The sequence below is a fragment of the Pyrus communis genome, chromosome 7 (assembly GCF_041283825.1).
Source record: "Pyrus communis isolate YQ-2024b chromosome 7, ASM4128382v1, whole genome shotgun sequence".
NCBI classification, from domain to species: domain Eukaryota; kingdom Viridiplantae; phylum Streptophyta; class Magnoliopsida; order Rosales; family Rosaceae; genus Pyrus; species Pyrus communis.
In genome coordinates this window covers 3,352,092-3,375,032 of record NC_142571.1, presented here as the reverse complement: position 1 = coordinate 3,375,032, position 22,941 = coordinate 3,352,092, and the positions used below count along the sequence as shown (strand labels likewise).

The 22,941-nt window shown below is 37.7% G+C and overlaps 2 protein-coding genes and 1 pseudogene across 10 annotated transcripts; 1 reads left to right on the top strand and 2 right to left on the bottom strand.

The window, feature by feature from the left end:
* Positions 1–5,066: 5,066 nt before the first annotated feature.
* On the top strand, positions 5,067–9,575 carry LOC137734102 (ABSCISIC ACID-INSENSITIVE 5-like protein 2). 4 transcript variants are annotated; one of them, XM_088697611.1, is made up of 5 exons: positions 5,067–5,315; positions 6,365–6,407; positions 6,489–7,292; positions 7,379–7,450; positions 9,351–9,575. In XM_088697611.1, exons 2-5 carry the CDS (start codon positions 6,405–6,407, stop codon positions 9,429–9,431), a joined length of 960 nt encoding a protein of 319 aa, XP_088553737.1. In that variant the 5' UTR covers positions 5,067–5,315; positions 6,365–6,404; the 3' UTR covers positions 9,432–9,575. The 4 variants fall into 4 exon arrangements, with proteins under 4 accessions (XP_088553737.1, XP_068329486.2, XP_068329485.2 ...); XM_068473385.2 differs by having other exon boundaries at positions 6,350–6,407; XM_068473384.2 differs by having other exon boundaries at positions 5,177–5,315; positions 6,350–7,292.
* A 936-nt stretch (positions 9,576–10,511) lies between these two features.
* LOC137734616 (protein argonaute 4A-like) lies at positions 10,512–17,588 on the bottom strand. 6 transcript variants are annotated; one of them, XM_088697605.1, is made up of 24 exons: positions 17,453–17,521; positions 16,999–17,084; positions 15,839–16,088; positions 15,541–15,746; positions 15,218–15,448; positions 15,009–15,142; positions 14,838–14,935; positions 14,648–14,745; positions 14,373–14,532; positions 14,181–14,297; positions 13,981–14,088; positions 13,822–13,884; positions 13,620–13,733; positions 13,352–13,514; positions 13,138–13,256; positions 12,909–13,046; positions 12,609–12,739; positions 12,460–12,525; positions 11,856–11,919; positions 11,644–11,755; positions 11,460–11,533; positions 11,112–11,206; positions 10,998–11,029; positions 10,512–10,902 (listed from the first exon to the last, which is right to left on the bottom strand). In XM_088697605.1, the coding sequence occupies exons 3-24, from the start codon at positions 16,076–16,078 to the stop codon at positions 10,724–10,726; spliced, it is 2,742 nt and encodes a 913-aa protein (XP_088553731.1). In that variant the 5' UTR covers positions 16,079–16,088; positions 16,999–17,084; positions 17,453–17,521; the 3' UTR covers positions 10,512–10,723. The 6 variants fall into 6 exon arrangements, with proteins under 6 accessions (XP_088553731.1, XP_068329960.2, XP_088553734.1 ...); XM_068473859.2 differs by lacking the exon at positions 16,999–17,084 and having other exon boundaries at positions 17,453–17,588; XM_088697608.1 differs by lacking the exon at positions 16,999–17,084 and having other exon boundaries at positions 15,839–16,150; positions 17,405–17,531.
* Positions 17,589–18,636: 1,048 nt separating this feature from the next.
* On the bottom strand, positions 18,637–21,722 carry LOC148695467 (uncharacterized; annotated as a pseudogene).
* Positions 21,723–22,941: the final 1,219 nt, after the last annotated feature.

The window sequence follows — 22,941 nt, the reverse complement described above, 5'->3', positions numbered from 1 at the left end:
GAATTATACCTAGGGCTGGTTCGGTATGGGATCCAAACCAAAAATGGGATCCCAAATTCCAAACCGATTTTTTTCGAGACAAGATTTCAGAAACCAAAACCGATCCGAAATTTCGGGATTCCCAAATTTTTTTCGAGATTTCGGTATGGTTTGGGATTCATATACCTCCTATCTTCACCGCCAGCACACACGGCCACACCTCGTCCCAGATTCGTCAACCTTTCCACCCCATCTCCATCCCTTTCATTCCTGGGCTTGTCTTTGCTACCTTCAGAAGTCAGAGGGCTTTGCGAAGTGCATCAAACAGAATCAGGTACTGATCATTGTCGATGTGTGAGTTTTTCCATGTCTTACAGAACAAAATTGCCATCGGAGGGCTACTCTGCTTTGTAACGATGGATCTGATGTCTTGGAAGAACGATTGGGTTAGGTATGGGTTGCGGGTGTGGCTGCTGTTGAAGATTAAGAAAGGATTTGGAAGCCTTGGGCTTGCTTCTGCATTTGAGTGAGTCGGTGGAGGGAGAGAGAGAGGATGGCTCTCTGTGACTCTGTGGGAGTGAGAAAATGATGATGTAATAAAAAAAGGAAATGAATGGTTACTGAAGATGACAAACAAAGAAAGAATTAAAAAAAAGGAAAAGGTGGGTGGATATAGGTCGGCTATCTTCCAAAAGAAGTTATTAGCCAAATGAATAGCTTGGTTGATTAAACTGTACATATATATATATATATATATATATATATATATATATATCGGTTTGGGATTCCGAACAAAAGAAACTTAGAGACTGATTCCCGTACCGAACTGTTCGGGATTAGGATTTTTTCGATATGGTTCGAGATTTTAGGGATTTTTTCCAGCCCTAATTATACCATCGAAGGTAATCGTCTACACCAAGATTTTCCAAGAATCCTCATCGATATGCAAGTTTAGCAATAAAACCTGGAGAGGCAAAAAATAAGGGTGAATGGGCCTAGAAACAAATCTTTGTAAAAACCTTTTCGAAAACATAATAACTCCTCGTTGTCAAATAAGTATAGTTTTCAAAATATACATACTACGTATAGTAAGAAAACACTTACCGTAGCCTACAAAATCTCAAGAATTCATTACAGCACAATATCTCGTAAATAAAGGGATGACATCCATAATCACAAAATCTCACATAAGCAACATATCATATCGGGTGCTCATCGACATATGTTGGCACACGAATTCATGCAGAGGTATTCTGACATGAACTGGACTGGGTGTAATAATAATACACGTTTTAGTACTACAATCACGTGAAGACTGATGCTATGCACAACACATACAAGTCGGAGCTGTCTATTGCAACTTGTACGGCAGGACTGGCACATACTATGGATCCAAAGTGAGCATACGATGCGATGTACTAACACCGGTGCAGCAATGATGAGCAAATAACTTAAATATAATCATGCCACAGTGACTCGATAACTCTAGTCAACATCACATTATTCATAAACATAAATATAATTAAGGCATCCCCTTATAGTAAGCTTACCTGAGCATCCCGTAAGATTATTTCATACTTTCCCAACCATAAGGCCTTTCTTATAAACGTTATTTTAATCATGACAATCACGTAGAGAATTTATTTATAAATGTATATATGGAAACTAACCTACACACACACACACACACACACACACACATGGCAATCACATAAAGAATTTATTTATAAATATATATATATATATATATATATCAAAGAAAAGACCCACTCATAGATCATGTCGTCGAGTCGAACTCGCCTTGTAGCATCGAGAGTCCTTGCGATCCATTTCGCCTAGAAACGAAACCATTTAGGTAAATATAACGTGCTAATGAAATTACGTGTTTTCATATAAAGTACGGCTAATAAAGGAACTATCCTAAAACTGTCGAATTTCGAAAAACAAACGGCGGATTCGGAATCAGCACGTCGAAATACGCCAAGGAAGGTCCCCGTCAAATTTTACAAAAAGTCTACGGTTGACCCTAAAAGTCAACCAATGTATATATTATCTAGGATAACTCACTAATTAATAATTTAATATATGCCCACTAAGCCCTACATAGTCTCTGGTAATATTGATTTTAATATTTGAGATCAATTCATAGCATAATGTCCAAAAGTCAAGTCTCTATCAAAAGTGAGGTCCACAACCCTATACAAGCTAACCTGGAACATTTGCCCATGGATTTCCGATCTGTAACTTCCCATAGTCCACATTATGCTTTTAGAACAACATACTAAAACTTCTTTACGATCCAACGATCGGATCTTCGTCAATTGTTAGAATTAGGTTCCTATCAACGTTTGTTTTATAAACTTAGAAATTCAATTTGGAAAGATCCGTATGTTAGATTCCCAATCTATCAGTTCCTATGGTCCTCAAATATTATGTACTACAACATATTAAGGTTTGGTGATGATCTAATGGTCGGATTTTCAAATCATGAAATGGTTAAGTGGCGTAGTATTCCATACTAGGTTCAAACTGTCGAACTATATCAAACGGTTATCAAATTGAAATCAAAACATCAAATTGAACTTAAAAAGGCAGCATCAGCCAGCTGGTCACTTACCGCCACGTGTGGTGGTTTCCGACAACCGAAAACCCACTTTTTCGACTAACTCCAAATTCTACCAAAATTTATAGGAAGATAGAGCTCAACAAGAGGAACAAGTTTTATACCTACCACGAAGTCCAAAAGTGGACGGAAAATGGCCAATTTTTTTATAAAGCCAGCGGGTGCCCAAAGCATCTTGGCATCAATTCGTCGCCTACGGTAGTCCAACAGGGTCAAAGCTGGTCGAGATTTACTCCTGGGATGATGGGCTACAAAACCCAAGTGGTGGCATCGGCCATCGTTTTGCTGATTCACCGAAAAAAGGAAAAGGGTGGCCGGAGTACCATTGGTTTTCATCGGGTTTTGTGGTCTCACATCGTAATGTACGGTGGTTAATCAAGGTCGTTCTTGGTTGGGTTTTGTAGAGGGGAGTGAGAGCTTCAAGATGGTGGTGGTGGCGTCGAAAAAATCCACCGAAGTTGGACGGAATCGGCGTTGGAAAATAGGAGGTCGCAGGGGTCAATTGGGTTGGGGTTTCTGGACTTTTGGGTCAGTTTCCTCAAATGGAAACTTCCTAATTTTGGCTAACTAATTATAGACTTACTACTAATAGTAAGTCCACATGTCTAAAAGGTCTCATAATTTCCGAGGCTCATAACTTTTCCATTCTAACTCAGAATTAAGGTTCATTTAGGCCCGTGCGTTCGTACCGTCGAGTATTTTGATAATATAGTAAAATAATAGCCCGTTAGCATCACGAATTGACAGTCAATGATGGTCAACAATCTCGCCTCAAGGGCATTTTTGTCCATTCACTCTTTTAAAATTAATAAAATCATAAACGTAGGGACAGGTCGTCACATTTAGCTTATCTTAAAAGAAGTGACTTCTAGACAGTAACTTTTAAAAGCTGCATGTAGATTGCTTTTGAAAACTGCTTTCATAAAAAAACGAAACTCACCTTTAATTCTTTTAATACCTATTTAGTTTTAGAAAATGACATTGCTTATCCTTGTACACATGTTTTTCTCCCTTGAGGAACAAGGTGACCGCACCAGTTAAAACTCAACCACCACCCTTACACCACCACCATCACCTTTGTTGTCGCCACCATAATTCCTACCAATGCCACCATCACCTCAATTGTCACCACCTCTAACCGCTACCATTGTCATCATTGTCACACACATTGTTCCTACCATCATAGCTATCTTTACACGCTCAACATCAACACCTCACTATTGACACCACCACCACAACACTGTCATTAACATTGCCATTACCAACACCACCATCCACCGTTGTTATCCATGCTACCTATATACCTTTACAATTACCAACATTATATCCCTGCCATTTCCACTTGTTACCATAACCGTCGCTACTATATATATATATATGTACGTATAAATGAATAAATAGAAATAAAAATGTCTTGAAAAGGTCCCAAAACTTAAAAATAGGCAGATGGAGCATGGAGTGCCACGCGGCCGTTGTCCGTTGCATTTGAGTTTTTAATTTTATTTGTGCCTACAAAACATATCCCATATCCCACTTTCACAGCGTTTTAATTTCTTTTGGACAAAACTCTCGTTCGTTGGGTTCACTTTATTCACACCTGCTCCCCTGCCTGCCCTCCCACGCTTATTTCTATGGGACGACCGTATCAGCCAATACAAGTAAATCTTTTTTTTTTTGGGTATAATTTTGGAGTCAAAGACTTAAAAATTACAACCATTATCAAAACTAGTAAACAATTTTTATTTTTTAAATTGATCCGAGCTATGTGACTAAAACATAACGCTCAGTTATGTGACATCTGACATAACGCTCGTTATGTGACACCAAATATAATGCTCTATTATGTGACGTATGACCTAACGCTTGATTATATGAAGTTTGACATAACGCTCGATTATGTGACGTCTGACCTAACATTTGGTTATGTGACATCTGACATAGCACTCCGTTATGTGACCCTAGACATAACACTCGTTTATGTGATGTCTAACATAATGCTCGTTGTGTAACGCAAGACATAACGCTCATTGTAAGAAAAAATGTAGTAATTTTGCACTCTCTTAATTCTTTTAGACACAAATTAAATAAATCAAAGAAGACTAAAAATAAGAGTAAGTTGAACAAGTTTCGTCGGACAACCATAGTCAAACCTTATCGAATAACTTTTCTTGACAGTGGCATTTATTTGGTCACCTAGTGACTAATGATACATGATTACGTAATATCTGCAGTTGAATTTGACATCAAATTTAAAATTAAAACATGAAAAACACATCTTATTTAATCTACATATTTAAAATCGAATCTAAGAGTGAGTGACAATGTACATCAACATTTAATTTAAGGGATCAAGCAAATTTGGAAGACCATAATGAAGCCATGGGGGCGCAAGTAGAGGAGCCTAGCAAGGAAAAAAAAAAGCACTAAATTTTATAAAAATGAAATTTGGGAATTTTTGGTTTCTGCAGAAAGCCAGAAATCTCTCTCTCTCTCTCTCTCTCTCTCTCTCTCTTTCTCTCTCCTCTCTCACAACTGCGCTTTTTGAGTTTTGTTTGTGTTTCTGCAAATTGGATACATTGAAGAAATAGATACAGTTGGTATGTGTGAGAGCTACTGCTGATGATTCCAACCTCAACACTCAAACAAACAGCAATCTCTTCAACCCAAAACTCTCCCTGCGATTCAGATCGGACTCTCTCCCCCTCTCTCTAAAGTGAGTGCTCTCTCTCTCTCTCTCAATATATATATATATATATATATGTATGTATCCGATGCTCTTTATTCAGGCAGACCTCTCAGTCGTCATTCTTCTTCTTGTAAAAAATTGAATTTGTTGGAACTTTGTTTTTTTCCTGAGGATAAACATTCGTGCATTTGGGAATGAAGTTGGGTCAGTGATTTTCTTCTTCGTTTAATTAAATTTTTTTATTTAAGAAAACACTGATTTCTGTTGCATGCAAATCGAATTTCTGGGATTTGGGATTTTCTGTGGTGAGGTGATGTGAAATTTTGTTCCTTTTTGGAGGAATAAGGTAATTTCATTTTTCATTTTTCATGGTGTTGCTCATTGATTTTCTGGGAAAATTGGATTTTTGGGGTTTTTCTTTGTGAGATTTTGATGGTGGGTTTAGGGTTTGAAAGCATTGGGTCAAATGGAGGCTCTGCAACTCCTTCAATCACTTGCATGCAAGAGTTCACAGCTTTTTCTGGCAAATCCTTTTGTTAGTTTAGACCCTTATTTTTTACCTTTTTTGATTTTAAATATCTTTATGTGCTTGATTAGAGTTGGGTTTCAATCACTTAGACCCTGATTTATTAGATTTCCTTTTTCTCTATATAGAGGTTCATGATTTTGAGTTGAATTTGCAAGTTGGTAATCTTTTGGTTTTTTGTTTATATTTTCGAATAAATTGGACTGTTCTTAATTCTTATCCATTTAAGGGAGAAAGCTGTAATTTTATGGGCATTAATCTAGCTTTTTTTTTTTTTTTTTTTTTCTCTTCATTTTTTCCGTCTTTTGAATGTCAGCTTATGGCTCTACTGATTGCATGCCTCCATGTTTTATTCCATGGAACTGATGAAATCATTCTAACCGTCATTCAACTTTGTATTCATTTGCAAATCATGTTGATATGTACTCACCGTCGTTGTCATTCTTCGTCTAGTTACTTGGTATTTTGACCATGCATGATCTTGTTAAATGCTAGAAAATTCGGAGTCTGAGCCATCGATGTTTTTTTGATATAGGTTTCTGATATTCAGGTTGATTGAAGATTGCGTCTTGTGGGTTTAAGGCTGAACTATGGTATCGTTTAGTATATTTGAAAATTTAGACTTTCAGTGTAACTGACAATTTCTTATTAAGAATTGGTGAATGGGGATACAGACAATGGGATCTCAAGGTGGGGCTGATGGTAATTGCAAACAGTCACAGTTTCAGCCTTTGGGACGGCAAAACTCAATGTACAGTCTCACATTGGATGAGGTACAGAATCAGTTAGGTGACTTGGGGAAGCCACTCAGCAGCATGAACCTTGACGAGCTTCTAAAAAATGTATGGAGTGTGGAAGCAAATCAGACCATGGGCATAGACATTGAAGGCACGACACTGGTCAATCAAGCTCAACTGCAGCGTCAGGCAAGCCTGTCATTAACTAGTGCATTGAGCAAGAAGACAGTCGATGAGGTTTGGAGAGATATTCAACAAAGCAAAGATGAAGAAGAAAAGAAATCTCAAGAAAGACAACGGACTTTGGGAGAGATGACTTTGGAGGATTTCTTGGTCAAGGCCGGAGTTGTTGCTGAAGCCGAAGCATCTTCGGACAAACAGTGTGCTGGTCCTCTTGTTGGGGTTGATGCAAATATGGCAGCACAGTTTCCACAAGGTCAGTGGATGCAGTACTCACAACCACAATATCAGCATCCACAACAAAGTATGATGGGGGTATACATGCCAAGCCAACCTATACCACCGCCAATGCACGTAGGGGCTGGAGCTATGATGGAAGTCCCGTATCCTGACAACCAAGTTCCATTGCCTTCACCCTTAATGGGTGCTCTATCAGATACGCAGACACCTGGGAGGAAAAGAGGCAACTCTGAGGACATTGTTGAGAAGACTGTTGAGCGAAGGCAAAAGAGAATGATAAAGAACAGGGAATCTGCTGCCCGGTCACGAGCAAGGAAGCAGGTCAATATTTCCTATCTTTCGGTTTATAAGTCCACCACAAGGTTTTCTTTTTGCAATTTTAGCTGAATTTTGTAAACTGTTAACAGGCGTATACAAATGAACTGGAGAACAAAGTTTCACGCCTGGAGGAGGAAAATGAAAGGCTAAGGAAACAGAAGGTCAGGTTTCTTTTTGTCTGTTGTATATTTGTATTTGCTTCATTTGATTTCTTTAATACATCTTGAATTGTTGACTGATGATTGTAGCTTGCTTTAATACAACTACAATTAGTAAAACATTTTATTTCCTCATTAGAAAAGAGAGAATCTAAGTTGGCTTCTTTTCTTTCATTTGGGACAAACGCACACATTTTATTTGTTTGTTTTGCATCAGATTTAATTATTCAGATACAAGCCTGCAAGTAATTGAGACAAACACACAGAGACACCACTAACATAAATTCATGGTTTCAATGGATGATTATTATGTTTCTTGATTTTGGATATTGGCATATTGCTGAAATCAGATTAATCTGATGCAGAGTCATTGATTGTAGAGAAATAGTGATATAGGAATTAGGATAGGTTTGAAAACCATTGTATAAAAGGTTTAACTGGTAATTTGGTAGCTAGAGTTTGATAATATTACAGATTGGTAGCTGCATGATCCAAAAACATGATTTTAAAACCTCCGTTCACCCTCTTGAACATCATCTTTTTTTAAAGGAAAACAAAAACTAAACTGCTTCTGCTGCCGGCTCTGGTATCGGCGTGCCTTCCTGCAACAGCAGGGGAGCCAGCAGGGAAGACACTTCTTTTCATTTTTTTAAAAGGTTTTTTTTTTCGGTTTTGCTCTCTTAAGCTTTTTCAAATTGTAAAGATAGGAAGTTTCAGGAAAATAAGGTGCGTGGGTAATACTGAGTAAAATGTTGGGTACCCCTATTGAATTTTCCGTGATGTCATGACTTATTATCAATGTTTTTACTCTACATGCTTTCAAGACTTGTGATCCAGAGTTAGTAGTTTAGAGTTTTAGCATTGTAAGTTTAGGTAGTAGTTTGTGTAGTAGCCGATGAATGTTCTTACTACTGGTTCCACCTTGCATATTTGGATCCACCTTGAATATTGGGATTGTTTCCTGCTCCCTCAATATGCTTTTGTTGACAAGCAGATACTCCTAGTTGCTAATGAATGTTCAAGTTCAAGGACAAAGTTGGACATGGCATGATTTTTTGGAAGGTGGTGATAGATTGTGGATGAGGTGTAGAGTTGTGTGTGGGTTTATTTTTCAACTTTGCTTTAGGTTTGGGGAATGGGTCTGAGCATTTAGCATAAAAATATCTCTAGTGATATCCCTTTGAGGAGCACTTGGTTCTTTGAAAGTTTGGCCATAAAAAAGATTTCAGGTCCAAGTATTATGGTGAAAGTGCAAGATTGCAAGGATTGATATGCCACCAATTTTTAAGTTAAATATGACTGAATTACCCACATGTTAGGGCATTGCTGTACCAGTTGTTAGTGATGCAACCCATTCCGACACGTGTTAACTCAAATTACCTCCTAGAAATTACTATAGAAGAGAGAGTGGAGAAACTTTAACTTCATTGAGGACTCAAAATGGGCAGCAATGGTGCAAACAGAATTGTACCTTAAAATGATAGTTGGGAAGCCAAATGCTACATTTGTTGGACTTCTCGCTTGTGTTTGAAGTGGACTTTTTGTCCACTGCCATTTTACTTAATAAAATGTTCGTTTCCCCCCGCATATGTAATTAAAAGAATGCTGCTTAAGATGTCCCAGTTTTTAATTTTCATCTGTAGTTTGGACTTCATTATCTACTAGTGTTGTTTTGGAGGATCTACTTCCTCCAATAGTAGAAAACTTGTTGCCTAGTTTGTTCTTGACTTTGCAAGATGTTGAGATAACGCCATGATTAAACGATCATTTTCTATCTCATTTCTCTTTCTCCATTACTCAAATATAATTGAAAATAAAGAAATTTCGCAGACCAGGCTTGAGAATTTTCTGAATTTTAAATTAGTAACGAAAGAAATTATCGATAATTTTTATATTGTTGCAGGAGCTAGAGAAGGTGTTGCCGAGTGCACCGCCTCCTGAGCCAAAGTACCAGCTTCGTAGAACATCATCAGCTCCCCTCTGAAATTTGTATCTATATGCATCAGCTGCTTGTGCTTTCCTTTCTTTTCACTTTGTGACATTAGTCGCGTTAGGAATTTTCGTCGAACCATTTTACTCAATTGTCTGTAAGACTTGTCCAGAAAATCTTAGAGTTGTGTTTTCGAAATTGTGGTGTTCATGGTCTCTCTCTGCCTGCTGCAACCCATGCCATTTGGAAACCATGTTCTTTGATGGGGTTCGGGTTCGGGTTCTGGTTCTAGTAAATATAACTCGTAGCACAAATATATCTGGTGAGGGTAAGTGATGACTCTTTGACATCAGGGGTTGAGGGTTGGCACGAAGCGTCATTTTCAGGTTTTATTCGGGGTGGTGCTACATACATTAAATTTATGCGCTAAATGATGTCGCATAATCTACATTATATAATTTTTTATTACAATTATTAGTCAAATTCTAACGGACAAATTTAATTGGTGCCGCATCATTTGGTGTACCTAGTATTATTCCTTTATTGGAGCTGTATAAGTTCTTGTGGAGATGTTAAGATTTGTTCTACATCGGAAAGTCAAGAAACGGTGTTTGGGTTTATAAGGAGTTTGAGTCACCATTCTATTGTCAGTTCTTCCCAGAAGATGTTTATGAAGAACAGAAGAAGGTAGGGCAGAAATAACTCTTGGAAAAATGACCTCTGAAATCCATAGGGCATCCAATATTTTTCAACAGAAAAACAATGGGGTCATCACATTCTTATTTATCTTGGGGAATTCTGGCGCTGCCACACTGCCACCACCATCACCACCGTCACTTCACGGAGTCTCCGACGTTGCGTCCGAGCGGCTACCAATATGGCCGCAACGTACTGGTTCGACTGCGATAAAGAGAAAACAGCAAACTGTGAAACTTTCACTCGCACTTTGAAATGGTTGGTTAGAGAATTTTGGCTGGCTAGCATCTCCCTTCCACCACCTCCTCCCTAGTGCCACTTGAATGCAGAGTCTGCAGTCACGCTTACGAGATATGTAGGCCGCAAGTTTTATGTTTATGCATATGGTGCGAAAATTCTCATCCACACATTTTTTTCTTCACAAGTGAACGGTTGAGATTTAACTAATTGAGCAAAGCTCACGTAAGGTGCACCAGTCTTCTTAATCAAAGACATATACGACAAGTATCAGAGGGACAAATTCTGAATGTTTGTCTGGAAATTTACGAAAGTAAAGAACGTCAAACATCAATGCCACAAGTAGTTTCCGAAATAGTATCTGAACATAAATATCACACGAGTTCATATGCTACTGTAAGGCCAAAATATCTTCAACAGAAGAACATGTAGTTCTTGACATCTTCATGCAGTTTTGGCAATTCAGGCACCGCCACACCACCAGCTACTGTAACACTACCACCTCGGCTTGAGGAAGTCTCCGATATTTCATCGAAGTCAATGAACTGCGACATCTGGGCGGCTGCCAGATGAGCATAGCGTATCGGAGCAACTGTGGGAAAGAGAAAACAGCAACCACCAACAACTTCATCAAACACCAAGCAGAAAAAAATAAAAATAAAAAATAACCGGAAGAGAATATATTACCTACTGATATGGCTGTGGTACTCCTTTGGAACCTGTATATAAATTATAGCAGGGTTTCAGGTCTGAAGTAAACTCATACTTCGGAAAACATAACCAGAATATGAGTGTACTTACACATACGATAAAGAGTGAACAAGTTCTTGCAAGTCATCTGTTGAATAGCCAAGTTGATCAAGTAGAACATGATAATGAGTAGGTCGTGTAGTCCCCTACATAAACAATCCAAAGTCAACTGAATGATTTCCCTTCAACGTAGCTCAATCAGATAGTTACAGTAGACAAACATAATCCAGTAAACAGATTATTAGACATAAGTTAAAATTTCTTGATTCCATTACATTAGCAGATAAAAATCGTTCTGGGGACGACCAACTTGCATTGCAGGAAACACATTCTCTAGTTTATCTGCTGAGGTATCTTATCTTCAATAAGAAAGAGCAACGGGTTCTTAAGAATACTCACAATCATCCCAGCATGAGCACACAGGTAGAAATCATTGTTAGTTGGATGACAAACTGTTCTGTCAATGATAGTCCCTGCATTCAAGTTATGAAAGGATACTTCTGATTATGGGACAATTAACGAAAGCACATTTCCTTCTGGTTTTCTGTTCAAAAATTCATGCAGCGATGGGAAAATGACTAACCCGGTGGAACATTATGAGAAGAACCAGTCTGGAAGAATTTTGTATGGTGATTCTTTTGTGCTACAATTACCATGAACTTTGGAGACCACCCCTCATCAAGAAACTTGCAGGCCTGAAATACATATATAAATACATATAACAAAATTTAGATATGAACATTTTCTATTTCCAGGAAGGAATTAGAAAGAAAATTTAAATTGACCAAGAGAGACCTGAATGATCTGGCTCATTTCATCATTCAAGACTTGGTCGAACTGTGATTCGCTCGTTCCATCCCTAAGCAAAAGAAAACCAAAACAAGTTCAGCAAGAATTGTACACGACCTTTGTGAAACTATTCAATGAATGATTCAACATTGTTAGACAAAAATGAACCAGAGCTAATTTGAAGATTCATTTAAATGGGAATGGGATGTCATCAACACCGATCGCTTGAGATGCTAACCTTTCAAGATATGAAACTAATAAAAATTGGATATAAGGATGAAACCATAAAAACTCTTACACTTAATCACAGAGAACATTAACAAAATTTTATCTTATTTCTCTACTCATTGTTGTAGGACATTGCCTAAACAGGCAAAGAACAATACCACAGAGAGCCTGCAGTTGTAGATCTGTGATTATATATGTCAGAATAATTGTTGTAAAATGTTAATATAACGATACTACTAGAACTCAAGAAAATTTTCTAGCTTTTTATTTAAAGTACACAAAAGGACTCACAGTAGTTCGCTGGTGACGATCAAGGGCATAATCAAAATGAATTTTGTAACTCCTTACATATGTGGCATTACTCTTATGAATGATACTACACCTGAAGATTATTATCTGAGCCGGCTTACTGCTGTTTGATGTACGATAAAAGTCTAGTAGCAGTTCCCTGAAAAGAGCACATATGTTACAGAATTGATTGAAACAAGTATAACAAAAGTAAGGTCAATGTAAGTGGTGAGAGAGGCCAACCTGATTATGCCCTCATCATCTTTATCCGACACAGGCTTGAACAGAGAAGCAATCATTTCTACTTTCGGTGATTGAGTACGAACTGAGGCACGATAATGAGAAATTGAGGGCCATTTCCTTGAACCGACCACCTACAAACCTCCAACTTACAATATGTAAAGAGGTATGCATCCACAAATGCACATGACATGATACAGCAGCAAACTTTCCGGGTGACATCAATTCCAGACAAAATAGAGTAGTACTTTGGAAAAGAATATGAAAGAAAAAAAAAATCAGTTTAGAGGTTGAAATGGTTACAGCTGCAATAGAAGGAACATCTGACCGCCCAGGTGAGCCATGGGACACATCCATACCCAAAATCATAGTAGGAGACCTAGAAGCCATAGGTATAGAGCGAGAATACTCCGCTGTTAGATAGGTGTTCATTCCACCAAGCTGCATATGCGACATTAAGACAAGTTAACGCATGACTAATAACTAAAACCAAACCATAGACGAGATGACACGAGACAATTTCCACAAGTACCTTAGCATTGATTTTGAGGAGCACATTTGTGATATACTGATCATTCATCCTTTTACCCTTCCAGATAATGCACTGTGTTATAACCCCGACCTCGGAGAGACATTTCCTTTTCCATGGACCTTAAGTGTAAGGAATTGTTAGTACAGAATACATACTCAAACTAAAATGTTAAAACAATAAATAGATGAAAAAAAAATTGCGATCTGATTTTGACCATATATGTTATTCCTCTCTGGAAGAATACACAGCAGAAGCTTTGGTATTTCTTTCTTAATTCTCAATCCTCTTTCTTCAAACACCTTGTCCACTCGGACCGCAGCTGGCTCACGCTTATGCTGATTTTTCTCTTGAAATACATGACTTGGAGGATGTATGGCCTACCGAAAAACAACAACAAATGTTTAGAACAAAGAATTAAGGGATCAGATGTACATCCTGGAGTAGATCTCATAATATAATTCAGAGGAAAGAGAAAATCTCACGATTCCTCTCATATCTCCACACTTCAACATAGTCTTGATCAGGAAATCAATGTCACGGAAATCAGAGAAGTTGACAATTGCCCATGTCTCAATTTTTACCGGTTCCACAAAACTCTACATGCAGGTAAGCAAGCTAAATTCAGTACAAGAAATTCAGAATTTGATAGTGGTGCAACAAGAAAGCACAAGAAAGGAAGAGCACCATATTGCTGAAATTCCAGCGCCCATTCCGCGGGAAAAAATCATTCCCATTGCCCACTTTTAACTGCAACAAAAGAGAGAGGATAAAAAGGAAATACATCAATAAAATAATAGTAGAGACATGAGAAGAAAGGATCCAAAATTGACACACAAGTCTTACCCTTGGGGCTGACAGCACACGGCCTTCAACCTGCATAAATTCAGGACTGATTGATATTCCAGAAGATTGAAGCATCCGGTCAGCATTGTAGTTACTACTTCTCAGCTCCTGCAAGAATATAACGTATGAGACGAAAGAAAGTGTTAGATTCAAAATTTCAAAGTATAAACTATAACACATGGAGAGAAGAATTAACTTACACGTTGCAAAACTGAAATCCGCTCCTGGGGCTTCTGCCGGGACTCCCCCACTAGTGTAGACCTTTGCTTAGTGGACAAAGCTTTGGTATAGCGTTGCAATGGAACCAAGGTACAAAGCTACACAGGCAAAGTAGCATGAAAAATAATTCCAATAGTAACCATAGTAGTTATCATTTGAAGTTAATGTATCACCTCAAGTGGAAAGAAAGATGGCCGCTTTGCTTTCCCAACATTGATGCATGGAAAATCTGCTGACTCACGTACAGGTATGTGTTTATGGCGAACAAAGTAGTCATAAACAGTAACTTCTTCTCCGTCACCATCTTGTCCTTTACTCTTTTTTAGAAAAAATCTTCACATAGAGAAAACATGGTGAAATATTTCAGATAAACAGGTTCATACATATTAGAATACAAGAACTTGAGATGATGTTTAGATGGCATTGGTAATGCAGAGAAAGAACTTACGTCTGCTCTTTGCAGGTATCGTCACTCAATCCAGTGATTTTGTACTCCATACCAGAGGATTCGATCCTGATCCGTAGATTTTTGAGCGTCCTTTTAGCCTATGATCAAATAAAGAAGCTCAGAGCCTAAGACTCATGAATGAAGTCATATCAATGCAATGCCAATACTGTATGAAATCACTTTTAAGTACCTTGATCCAATCAATATGGCGAAGGTGATTAACTTTTTGGTTCTCCAAGAGGAAGTTCAAAACGGGACCTGGTTTTATGATCACTGTAGTGGATACATCTGCATTCAGGCAGGGATAGTGATTAATGTGGCAGTAAAATGACAGAGAACAAATGAAAGCTTAGAAACTTACCCATGTTCAGGGACAGACCCGCTTGGGTAGCTCGGAAACTTGAATGGAAGCCCGAGCAGCCTGACAAGCCTTCTCCCAAGTCTGGGTTCCTTGGATTGTTCCGGAAGAAAGACTGTCGGACAAGGAGACAACCCCTGGACAGAAACAGTCTATGATGAACCAACAAGGGAAGACTGATCGAGGGAAAGATACAACATTCAACTGCTTACTGCTTGACTGCATGCTGCCTTAGAATGATGTCCAGAACTCTAACTGCTTCCTGAAACTCCTTTGAAGCCTGACCTCGTGATCCATTTACGATCGCTTGCATTGGGATTTTAGCAGCATAATTTATCAGCACCTTTATTGTTTTGGATCGAAATGAACGCTTAAGTCTCTTCCTATCGCTTCCACTCTCAGCTGGGTCGTAACTACTACTACCTCCGACATTCCCAATTCGCCTAGACCAGCGTGAAAAATAGCCACTGAGACAATGATCTCAAGAGAAAATGAGAGCAAGATAAATTCAACATGATGATCCACAAATCAGTACCTGCTTGACGAGATGTTGTCCAATACTACCACAAAGTCGAGTCTTTTATGAGGGAGGGAGCCAACAGTGAACAAGTTCTTCTGTCCATCATAAGCAAATTCTTTTCGTCCTAGATCCCTGTCATATGTCTCCTTAACTTTTTCAACAACTTTGCGCCCAATAGCGTTTGCTGTAACTGGGGTTCCATCCTCATAAAACATTTCAATCTGTAACAACATATCTATAACATCAAAATATTATACAAACATTAAGCTGTAAAATGGATGCTAATTAAAATATGTAGGGACGAGCAAGTTACACTGTAATGGAAAAAGTAGCCATCAGAAATTTTCACTCCCACTTTGAAATGGTTAGTTGTTAGTTGGATGCTTTTTCCTCTAGATCCAAAGCCTGGCCTTGACATGGGAACAAGTTTAGAAGTTGATGGTTTCTTAACCACTTCAACAGATTTTCCTTCTGCCACAGTTGGGACAACATTTGGAGGAATAATGGCGGGAGGAGGAGGAAGCTCAGCTCCTTTGGGATCGGAAGACTCCATTACCTTATACCTGCCAACCCCGCAGTTGATAAACAATGTAGGTGTAACAAATTCAAACTTGAGACAGTTTCTCTTACAAAACAAACTGTCCTGCCACTAACTCATCAGGAGGAATACACATGGAAAGCACTAAAAATTAAATCAGGGAGAATACATACAACAGCTAAGAACAGAAGACGAGAACTGAAATAACCAATTCATGCACAGCATATGAATAAGATGACGGTTTCAAGGATTTAAATAACAAATAAATTGCAGTTTGGATCATACTCAAGCATTCTTCAAACTATAATCTTAATCTGTTAATTTATTGATTGCCGAGAAATGGTAATTTTTTTTTTTTAAAATAGTCCATTATTTCATCATTTGTTTCTTATATAAAAGCAAAAAACTTAAAACATTTAGGGGTCTTTTGATAATTATTTCATTCTCAGTTTCAGTTTTTGCAGTCACTTTTTTCTTAAAACTTATTAAATACCTAATTGTAGTTTTCAATTTTCAGAAAAATGAAAAACGAAAAAAAATGAAAAAAAATTGAACTGGTTATCAAACAGGCCCTTAAATTTTTCAAGACCAAAAATCTCAATACAAACAAGAAAATAGATAAAGAAAAGAAACAATTCATCTAATACTCAAATCTAAAGCCAGCCAACGAACATTACATCACAAAGAAACGGTGGTTTCTGACGGAAATGCAGACAAGCACAAAGAAAAAAAAAACAAGCTACATATAACAAAAAACCCTAAGAAAATAAGGGAAAAACAAACCTTTAAAAATATTGCTCCACTACCGAGCAGATCTGTTGTACAAACTACAAACACACTTTTAAATAAAATAAAAAAAGAAAAAAAAAGAAACAGCCTTTAGAAAAAAGATTGCACTTTAATGTTGCACTAAATTAAGAAATAACAGGATCAACCTCGACGCAAGCCCGATCAAGTAGCGAGGAAGAGTATAGTATTATAGATCAACAGTTCATCATCGACAGAAATGAAACTACTTCGCCTGTGAGACTGGAGTATCGGGTTAGGATTTACTATAATAAAGGTTAACGCTTCATCAACAAAAATGAAAAAAAAAAAAAATGAAACTAATTGTTTCTTTGGGAGAAAAAAGGGAACTTTTTAGTGTAAAATTAAGTATGAAGCAAGTAAACTCTGATTATAAAAGCAAAATAAAACCCACAAATTAGCACAAGTTTAGAAATGTACCCTCTTCTCACTCAGACTTATAAACCAAAAGGTATAACCCACAAACACAAAACTAAGAAAATCACATACAAACCATACAAACCCAGATCTACTTTATTAACTAATGGCTTTCACCAAGATAAACAGAAGTTGAGAGAGAGAGAGAGAGAGAAAGAAAGAGACCTGTTTGTGATTCTGTGAGTAAGAGAGAGAGAGAGAGAGAGAGAAAGGGAGGATGGTTTCTGTGTGAGCGAGAGATGAGAGAGAGAGAGAGTGTTTTCTGTGTGAGCAAGAGAGAGAAAGGGTGTATGGTGTGAGAGAGAGAGAGAGAGAGAGAGAGAGAGAGAGCTGGGTGTGTGTTCCTTGCGCAATAAGGCAAAGAGCATTTAAAAATGCAGGCTACTACAAATGGATATATGTGGGGTTCCGCCCAATTGTCTAGTGCCGCGTGTCTCTGCTGCTCGTTTGCCTTCCCAACGCCAAGCCGCTCTGTTTTCTACTTTCCCTTATTGACCCTGCCTTTTCATTTCCTTTCCGGTTTTGTCATCTTAACGCCGTTTGGGCCTCAGTTATCATTTCCGTTTTGAAATTTACAATCTTTCGCTTTCCTTACTTTTGCCTGGCTCGTGCGAAAAGAACAAAAAAAAAAAAAAAAAAAAACTTTAATAAAAAGATTCTGGTATTATTCATTTTAATAAAAAAATACATTTTTACATTAAAAAATCAATTATATTACTATTCACTTTACCCTTTATTTTGCATTTATCGTTAAAATTCAAAGTTTTCAAATCATTTTCATTAGTTTTCCTAAAAAAAAAAATTAAAAATTAATTGGAGGTGTAATGTGAGCCTTCTCATCAATCAACCCAAATAAATTTATGATTAGACTTCACCTACTTTACTTATTTTTTAACCCACTTTATAAGTACTTGTAATCCTGCACATTAAGGGCTAATTTGAGATTATAGTGCTTCTAAAACAAATAATTTAGGATAAATTACACAGAATTATCTTAACTATTGGGCCATTAACAATTTCATACCTCATCTTTAAAAAGTTTCAATGTCATACCTTATATACAAATTTATTGCAATGTTCTACCTCTGTTACATTGTCTGTCAATTCTTTCGTTATATGATGATGTGACTGAAGCTAGGTCCCACCCTCTCCACATATGAACTTCCACGTATATTTCCCGCCAAAATTAATTTTCACGTCAACATAATTTTTTCCTGCTAAAAGTAGTCAACGTCAGCTAAAAAAAATTAATTTTTTAAATGATCCAATTTTGGAAGATAATACAACCTAAAAAAACCAAATGGAAATTCTACATAAACACATGATCCCATATCAACACATGATGTAAGCTAGAGATGAACACAAATCCTACATAAACACATGATATAACCAAAAGATGAACACAAAGTCCACTTCAAACAAAACATTTGCAAAAACCAAAAGTTGAACTGTAATTCATATAGCATCGTTAATCCATCTAACATTTACAAAGATATGCATTAGACACCCTTAAATATCCCAAAATGCACAGTGCACTGATTCAAAAAACCTACTGAAATCCATCTAGCAAAACAGTGCATATTCAGGGTTACAAATTAGTTCAAAAAACCAAAAGAAATTCAATGTTTGTGATGTCTAATTCCAGAACCCATGTACCATAATTTCAGTTCCTATTGCACATAAAACAATAATTTGTTACAATTTCTAGCATCTTTAGGTCTTGGTTTACCTTGTCTGTCTCTGCTTGGTGGCTCTCGGTGAATGAGTGTGAGATCCCACATCGCCCGGGGGAGAAGAGGTGATGTGCCTTATATATACATGTCCACCTCCCTATAGTAAGACACGTTTTGGATGGAAACCCAAGAACAAATCCGTGAGAGCGTGGCTCAAAGCAGACAATATCTTACTATGCAGACTAGGATGTGACAATTTGGTATCAGAGTCACTCCCCACCCGGAAGTGTGCCGACGAGGGCGTTGAGCCCCTAAAGAGGGTGGATTGTGAGATCCCATATCGCCCGGGAGAGAGGAGGTGATGTGTCTTATATGTGCATACCTACCTCCTTATAATAAGACGCATTTTGGTTGGAAACCCTATAACAAATCCGTGAGGGCGTGGCCCAAAGCAGACAATATCTTATTATGAGGATTGGGATGTGACAATGAGCTTCAGGATTTGCAGATGAACCATCCTCTGTTTGTGATGCCTAATTTCAATGTTCATTACAAAAGGTCAGATGCAAAGCAAGGTTCTAAACTAAACTTGCTGTTGTAAACTACAAAAGAGAGGAAAAGGTTTAGGTTTTTACCTTAGATTTCCTTGTCCTCTTTCTAGGTGCAGCTTCGGTTGATGATAATGCTCTCCCTTGTGCTGATGTGGATGCCTATAACAAAGTATAAAATCATTCATTAAAGGATTAAAGGATTAAATGATTAAGGATGAAAGGATTAAAGAAAGTACAAAATGTTACCTTTTGTCCATTAGAGGAAGATGTCAATGATAGGTCCTTGAATTATGTCCTTCTTGCTTGTATATAGTACACTTCAAAGCACCTTGCCATTTCCTTCAAAGCTTAAGTGGCTTAGGAGGACTTTAGGATTATTTGATGGGTTGGTGGGGGTTTGTTCACCATATTTCTCTAATCCAGCAACTTCTTTGTTTCTCTTCTTCTTTGGTCTTCCAGGTTGCCTTGTATATAATGGAGGCAAGATTGGTGGGTTTTCAGTATCTTCCCATAATGACATACCATTCATTGGCATTATTAAGTGAGAATAAACTTCCAAGTACTGTGCATTTGAATGGTAAGCATCCATATAATCCTCAGGTTTTTCTCTCTTGAAATAGATGGCAAATATTGCATGGTTGCAAGGTATTCTCGTCAAATCATACTTCATACAAGAGCATGTCTTCTCAACCAAGTCCAACACATATTATTCCTCACCTCTAGCATCCACTTGAAATTTGGTCTTTCCTGACCATTGTGCAATGCACCTGCCACTTAAGAGTTTGGCTTCCTCCAACTTCTTCTTAATCTTAGGGCAGAGATCTCCTAGTTGTTTCATCATTATACCTTGCCTTATTTGAATTCTCTTCATCAACATAGTGTGAATCATTTGCAGTATAGTTATAATAGGCTTTTGCCTTGACACTAGTATGACTACACACATAAATTAGTCAGCAACACGTCACACTTTGGATAGGTTTCAAAGTGGGACTTGCTCAATTGAGTTGCAGGCTTCTTCACTAGTCATTTGTAGGCCTTCTCATCTAGTTTCTTAACCTCCTCCATCGCCTTTTTGAAGTGTGAACCATTGTTGTTTTGGCAACTGCCCATAGATCATCATTCAAAGTTTTCCCCTTGAACAAATTCTTATAGTTTGTGTACAAATGCCTCACACAGAATCTGTGGTGGCATTTGGGGAGAATTTTTTGAAATGCTGGAATTAACCCCTTTTACTTGTCACTAATGAATGTCCACCCATTTTGGTTTTCTATACCCATATCATCAACTAACAATTGTAAGAACCATATCCAAGTTGCCTTATTTTCTCTTTCCACCACTGCATAAGCAATAACCCATGTATCATCGTTTGAATCAATGCCAACAGCACATAACAACTGCCTTTCATGTTAAAGCTTTAAGTGGCACTCATATAAACTTATCAAAATGTCTACATCCTACCTTAAAGCCTTCTTTGCATGGCCCTATGTAAACATATATCCTTTGAAACCTTTACTCATTCAACTTTAACTTCATAGTGTTTCCATGGTTAGTCCTTCTTACTTCCTCAGCAAAATCCCACAGTTTTGTATATTGCTCTGCATCTTTCCCTTCAATAATCTTGAAAGCTTTATTCAATGCCCTATAAGCCTTTATCTTTGTACACCCATGATTCCACTTGGATTCCACAATGGATAAAAAGATTCGACATGCCATGTGGGATTGAGCTTACCCGATCCAAGTACAAATTTGTGAGTAAAGAAGCAGTTATGTTCTTATTTGCTCAAGTCCTCCCACATGTGTGGTGATCAAGGATTATCTTGATTTGGATGTTGTTTGATCCATGCATCTTGCCAGCAGCACAAATCCAATGGCAATTCTTTGCACACTTAGCAGTAATATTCAATTTCTCATTCCTATGAAAATGAATTTCCCCATATCCATTCACTAAGGAATACATCATGATGGCTCTTTTGAATTGCGCACTGTCTCTAAAATTAAGCCCTAGAGTAAGTTATGGATTTTTCATGTCTGTTTTCTCATTAAACTCTGGATAATGCTCTCTTTTTTTGCCTCCTTCCTCATCTTCAGAGTGTACACTTTCCAGATCATCAGAATTATAATCTGGTTCATGAACCAGATTCACCTCCCCATCTCCAGCTTCTTCAACCTCTTGTTGTCCTTCCTCTTCTTGTCTCTCCCCTTCTCCTTCATTTACTTGCCCTTCTTATCCTTCACTGATCTTCTCAGTTTGCCTTTTTTTTCTTTTCTCAAATTGCCTTCCTGTTCTTTGCTCATATTGCACCTCATGTGCTTCCTGAATCATATCATACTTAGCAAATTTGTGTTATCTTCATCACTCCCATAATCACTCTCTACAAAGTCACTGTCTTCTTCAAGATCTTCTTTATCACTTTCTCCTTGGTCTCTTTCAAAATCGACAGGTACATCAAAGAAGGTATCATTGTGTTCCCCTTCACCTTCTTCACCAACTTGTACACCTTGTTCATCAACGTGTACATCTTGTAAACCTCATTCTCGAGCAACTTGTACATCTTCAACCTTAGCCACACTTGTACCAGCCACCTCTTCTTGGTGAAAACCATCATCTAAGCATATAACAGTCACCTCATCTTTAACAGATACCCCATTATTATGTGATGGTCCTTCAATAGCTAGCAATATCTTTCGTTTTCTTGATTTACAAGTTATTGCCATAACATCCCCATCCTCATCACTTAATTCCTCAATAACCAATGTGCGTGGACCGGTGCACCTTATAGACTCCATAAAATGTTGTTCCTTGGTAAGGGCTTATTCTGTAGACAATTATTCAATGTACATGTCTAACACTCGAGCCTTTGGAACAAAGTTGCATATCTTCTGTACATCAGCATCACTCTGAATGGGCTTTAAACCATTACTAATGTCCATGTTGGGAATCTGGTAATAGTAGTTCACAAACATCTCACTATATCCTAGAGCTTCCACCATATCATCTATCACAAAGAGTGACATTAAGTCATTGTCGCAATAATCTATATATGCAATTCCCCCCTCTCGCCCAATGGTAGTATTCATGACCGAGCTCCCCACCATGATGCAAACGAATGGAAAATAGTTCTGGATAACTTGAAATTCAAAAAAAAAAAAAAAAAAAAAAAAAAAAAAAGTTTAAACCCTAGTTAATGCAGCCAAGAAACCGTAGGACCACAACCCACCTAAAATGTAAACAATTGCAATTCAACATATTCAACAACCAATAACAAATCAAAGGAAAGGCACAAGAGGACCTAAAAAGACCCCATTATCCAACAAATCGGTAAGCATTTTGAATAAACAAAGAAAACACTACATTTTCTTTACCAACAAACAAAGCACAAAAAAGACCTTAGTTAGTGCAGCCAACAAACCGTAAGACCACAACCCACCC

Bases quoted from the DNA above. Each gene is read 5' to 3' on its own strand.
- LOC137734616 (XM_068473859.2), bottom strand. From the start codon at position 16,078: ATGGAGTCTTCCGATCCCAAAGGAGCTGAGCTTCCTCCTCCTCCCGCC. The intron at 15,449-15,540 runs GTACTGATTTGT...ACGCTGGTCTAG, and splicing joins GACAACATCTCGTCAAGCAG to GCGAATTGGGAATGTCGGAG. The intron at 15,143-15,217 runs GTAAGCAGTTGA...GTTTCTGTCCAG, and splicing joins AGGCAGCATGCAGTCAAGCA to GGGTTGTCTCCTTGTCCGAC.
- LOC137734102 (XM_068473384.2), top strand. From the start codon at position 6,477: ATGGGGATACAGACAATGGGATCTCAAGGTGGGGCTGATGGTAATTGC. The intron at 7,293-7,378 runs GTCAATATTTCC...AACTGTTAACAG, and splicing joins GGTCACGAGCAAGGAAGCAG to GCGTATACAAATGAACTGGA. The intron at 7,451-9,350 runs GTCAGGTTTCTT...ATATTGTTGCAG, and splicing joins AAAGGCTAAGGAAACAGAAG to GAGCTAGAGAAGGTGTTGCC.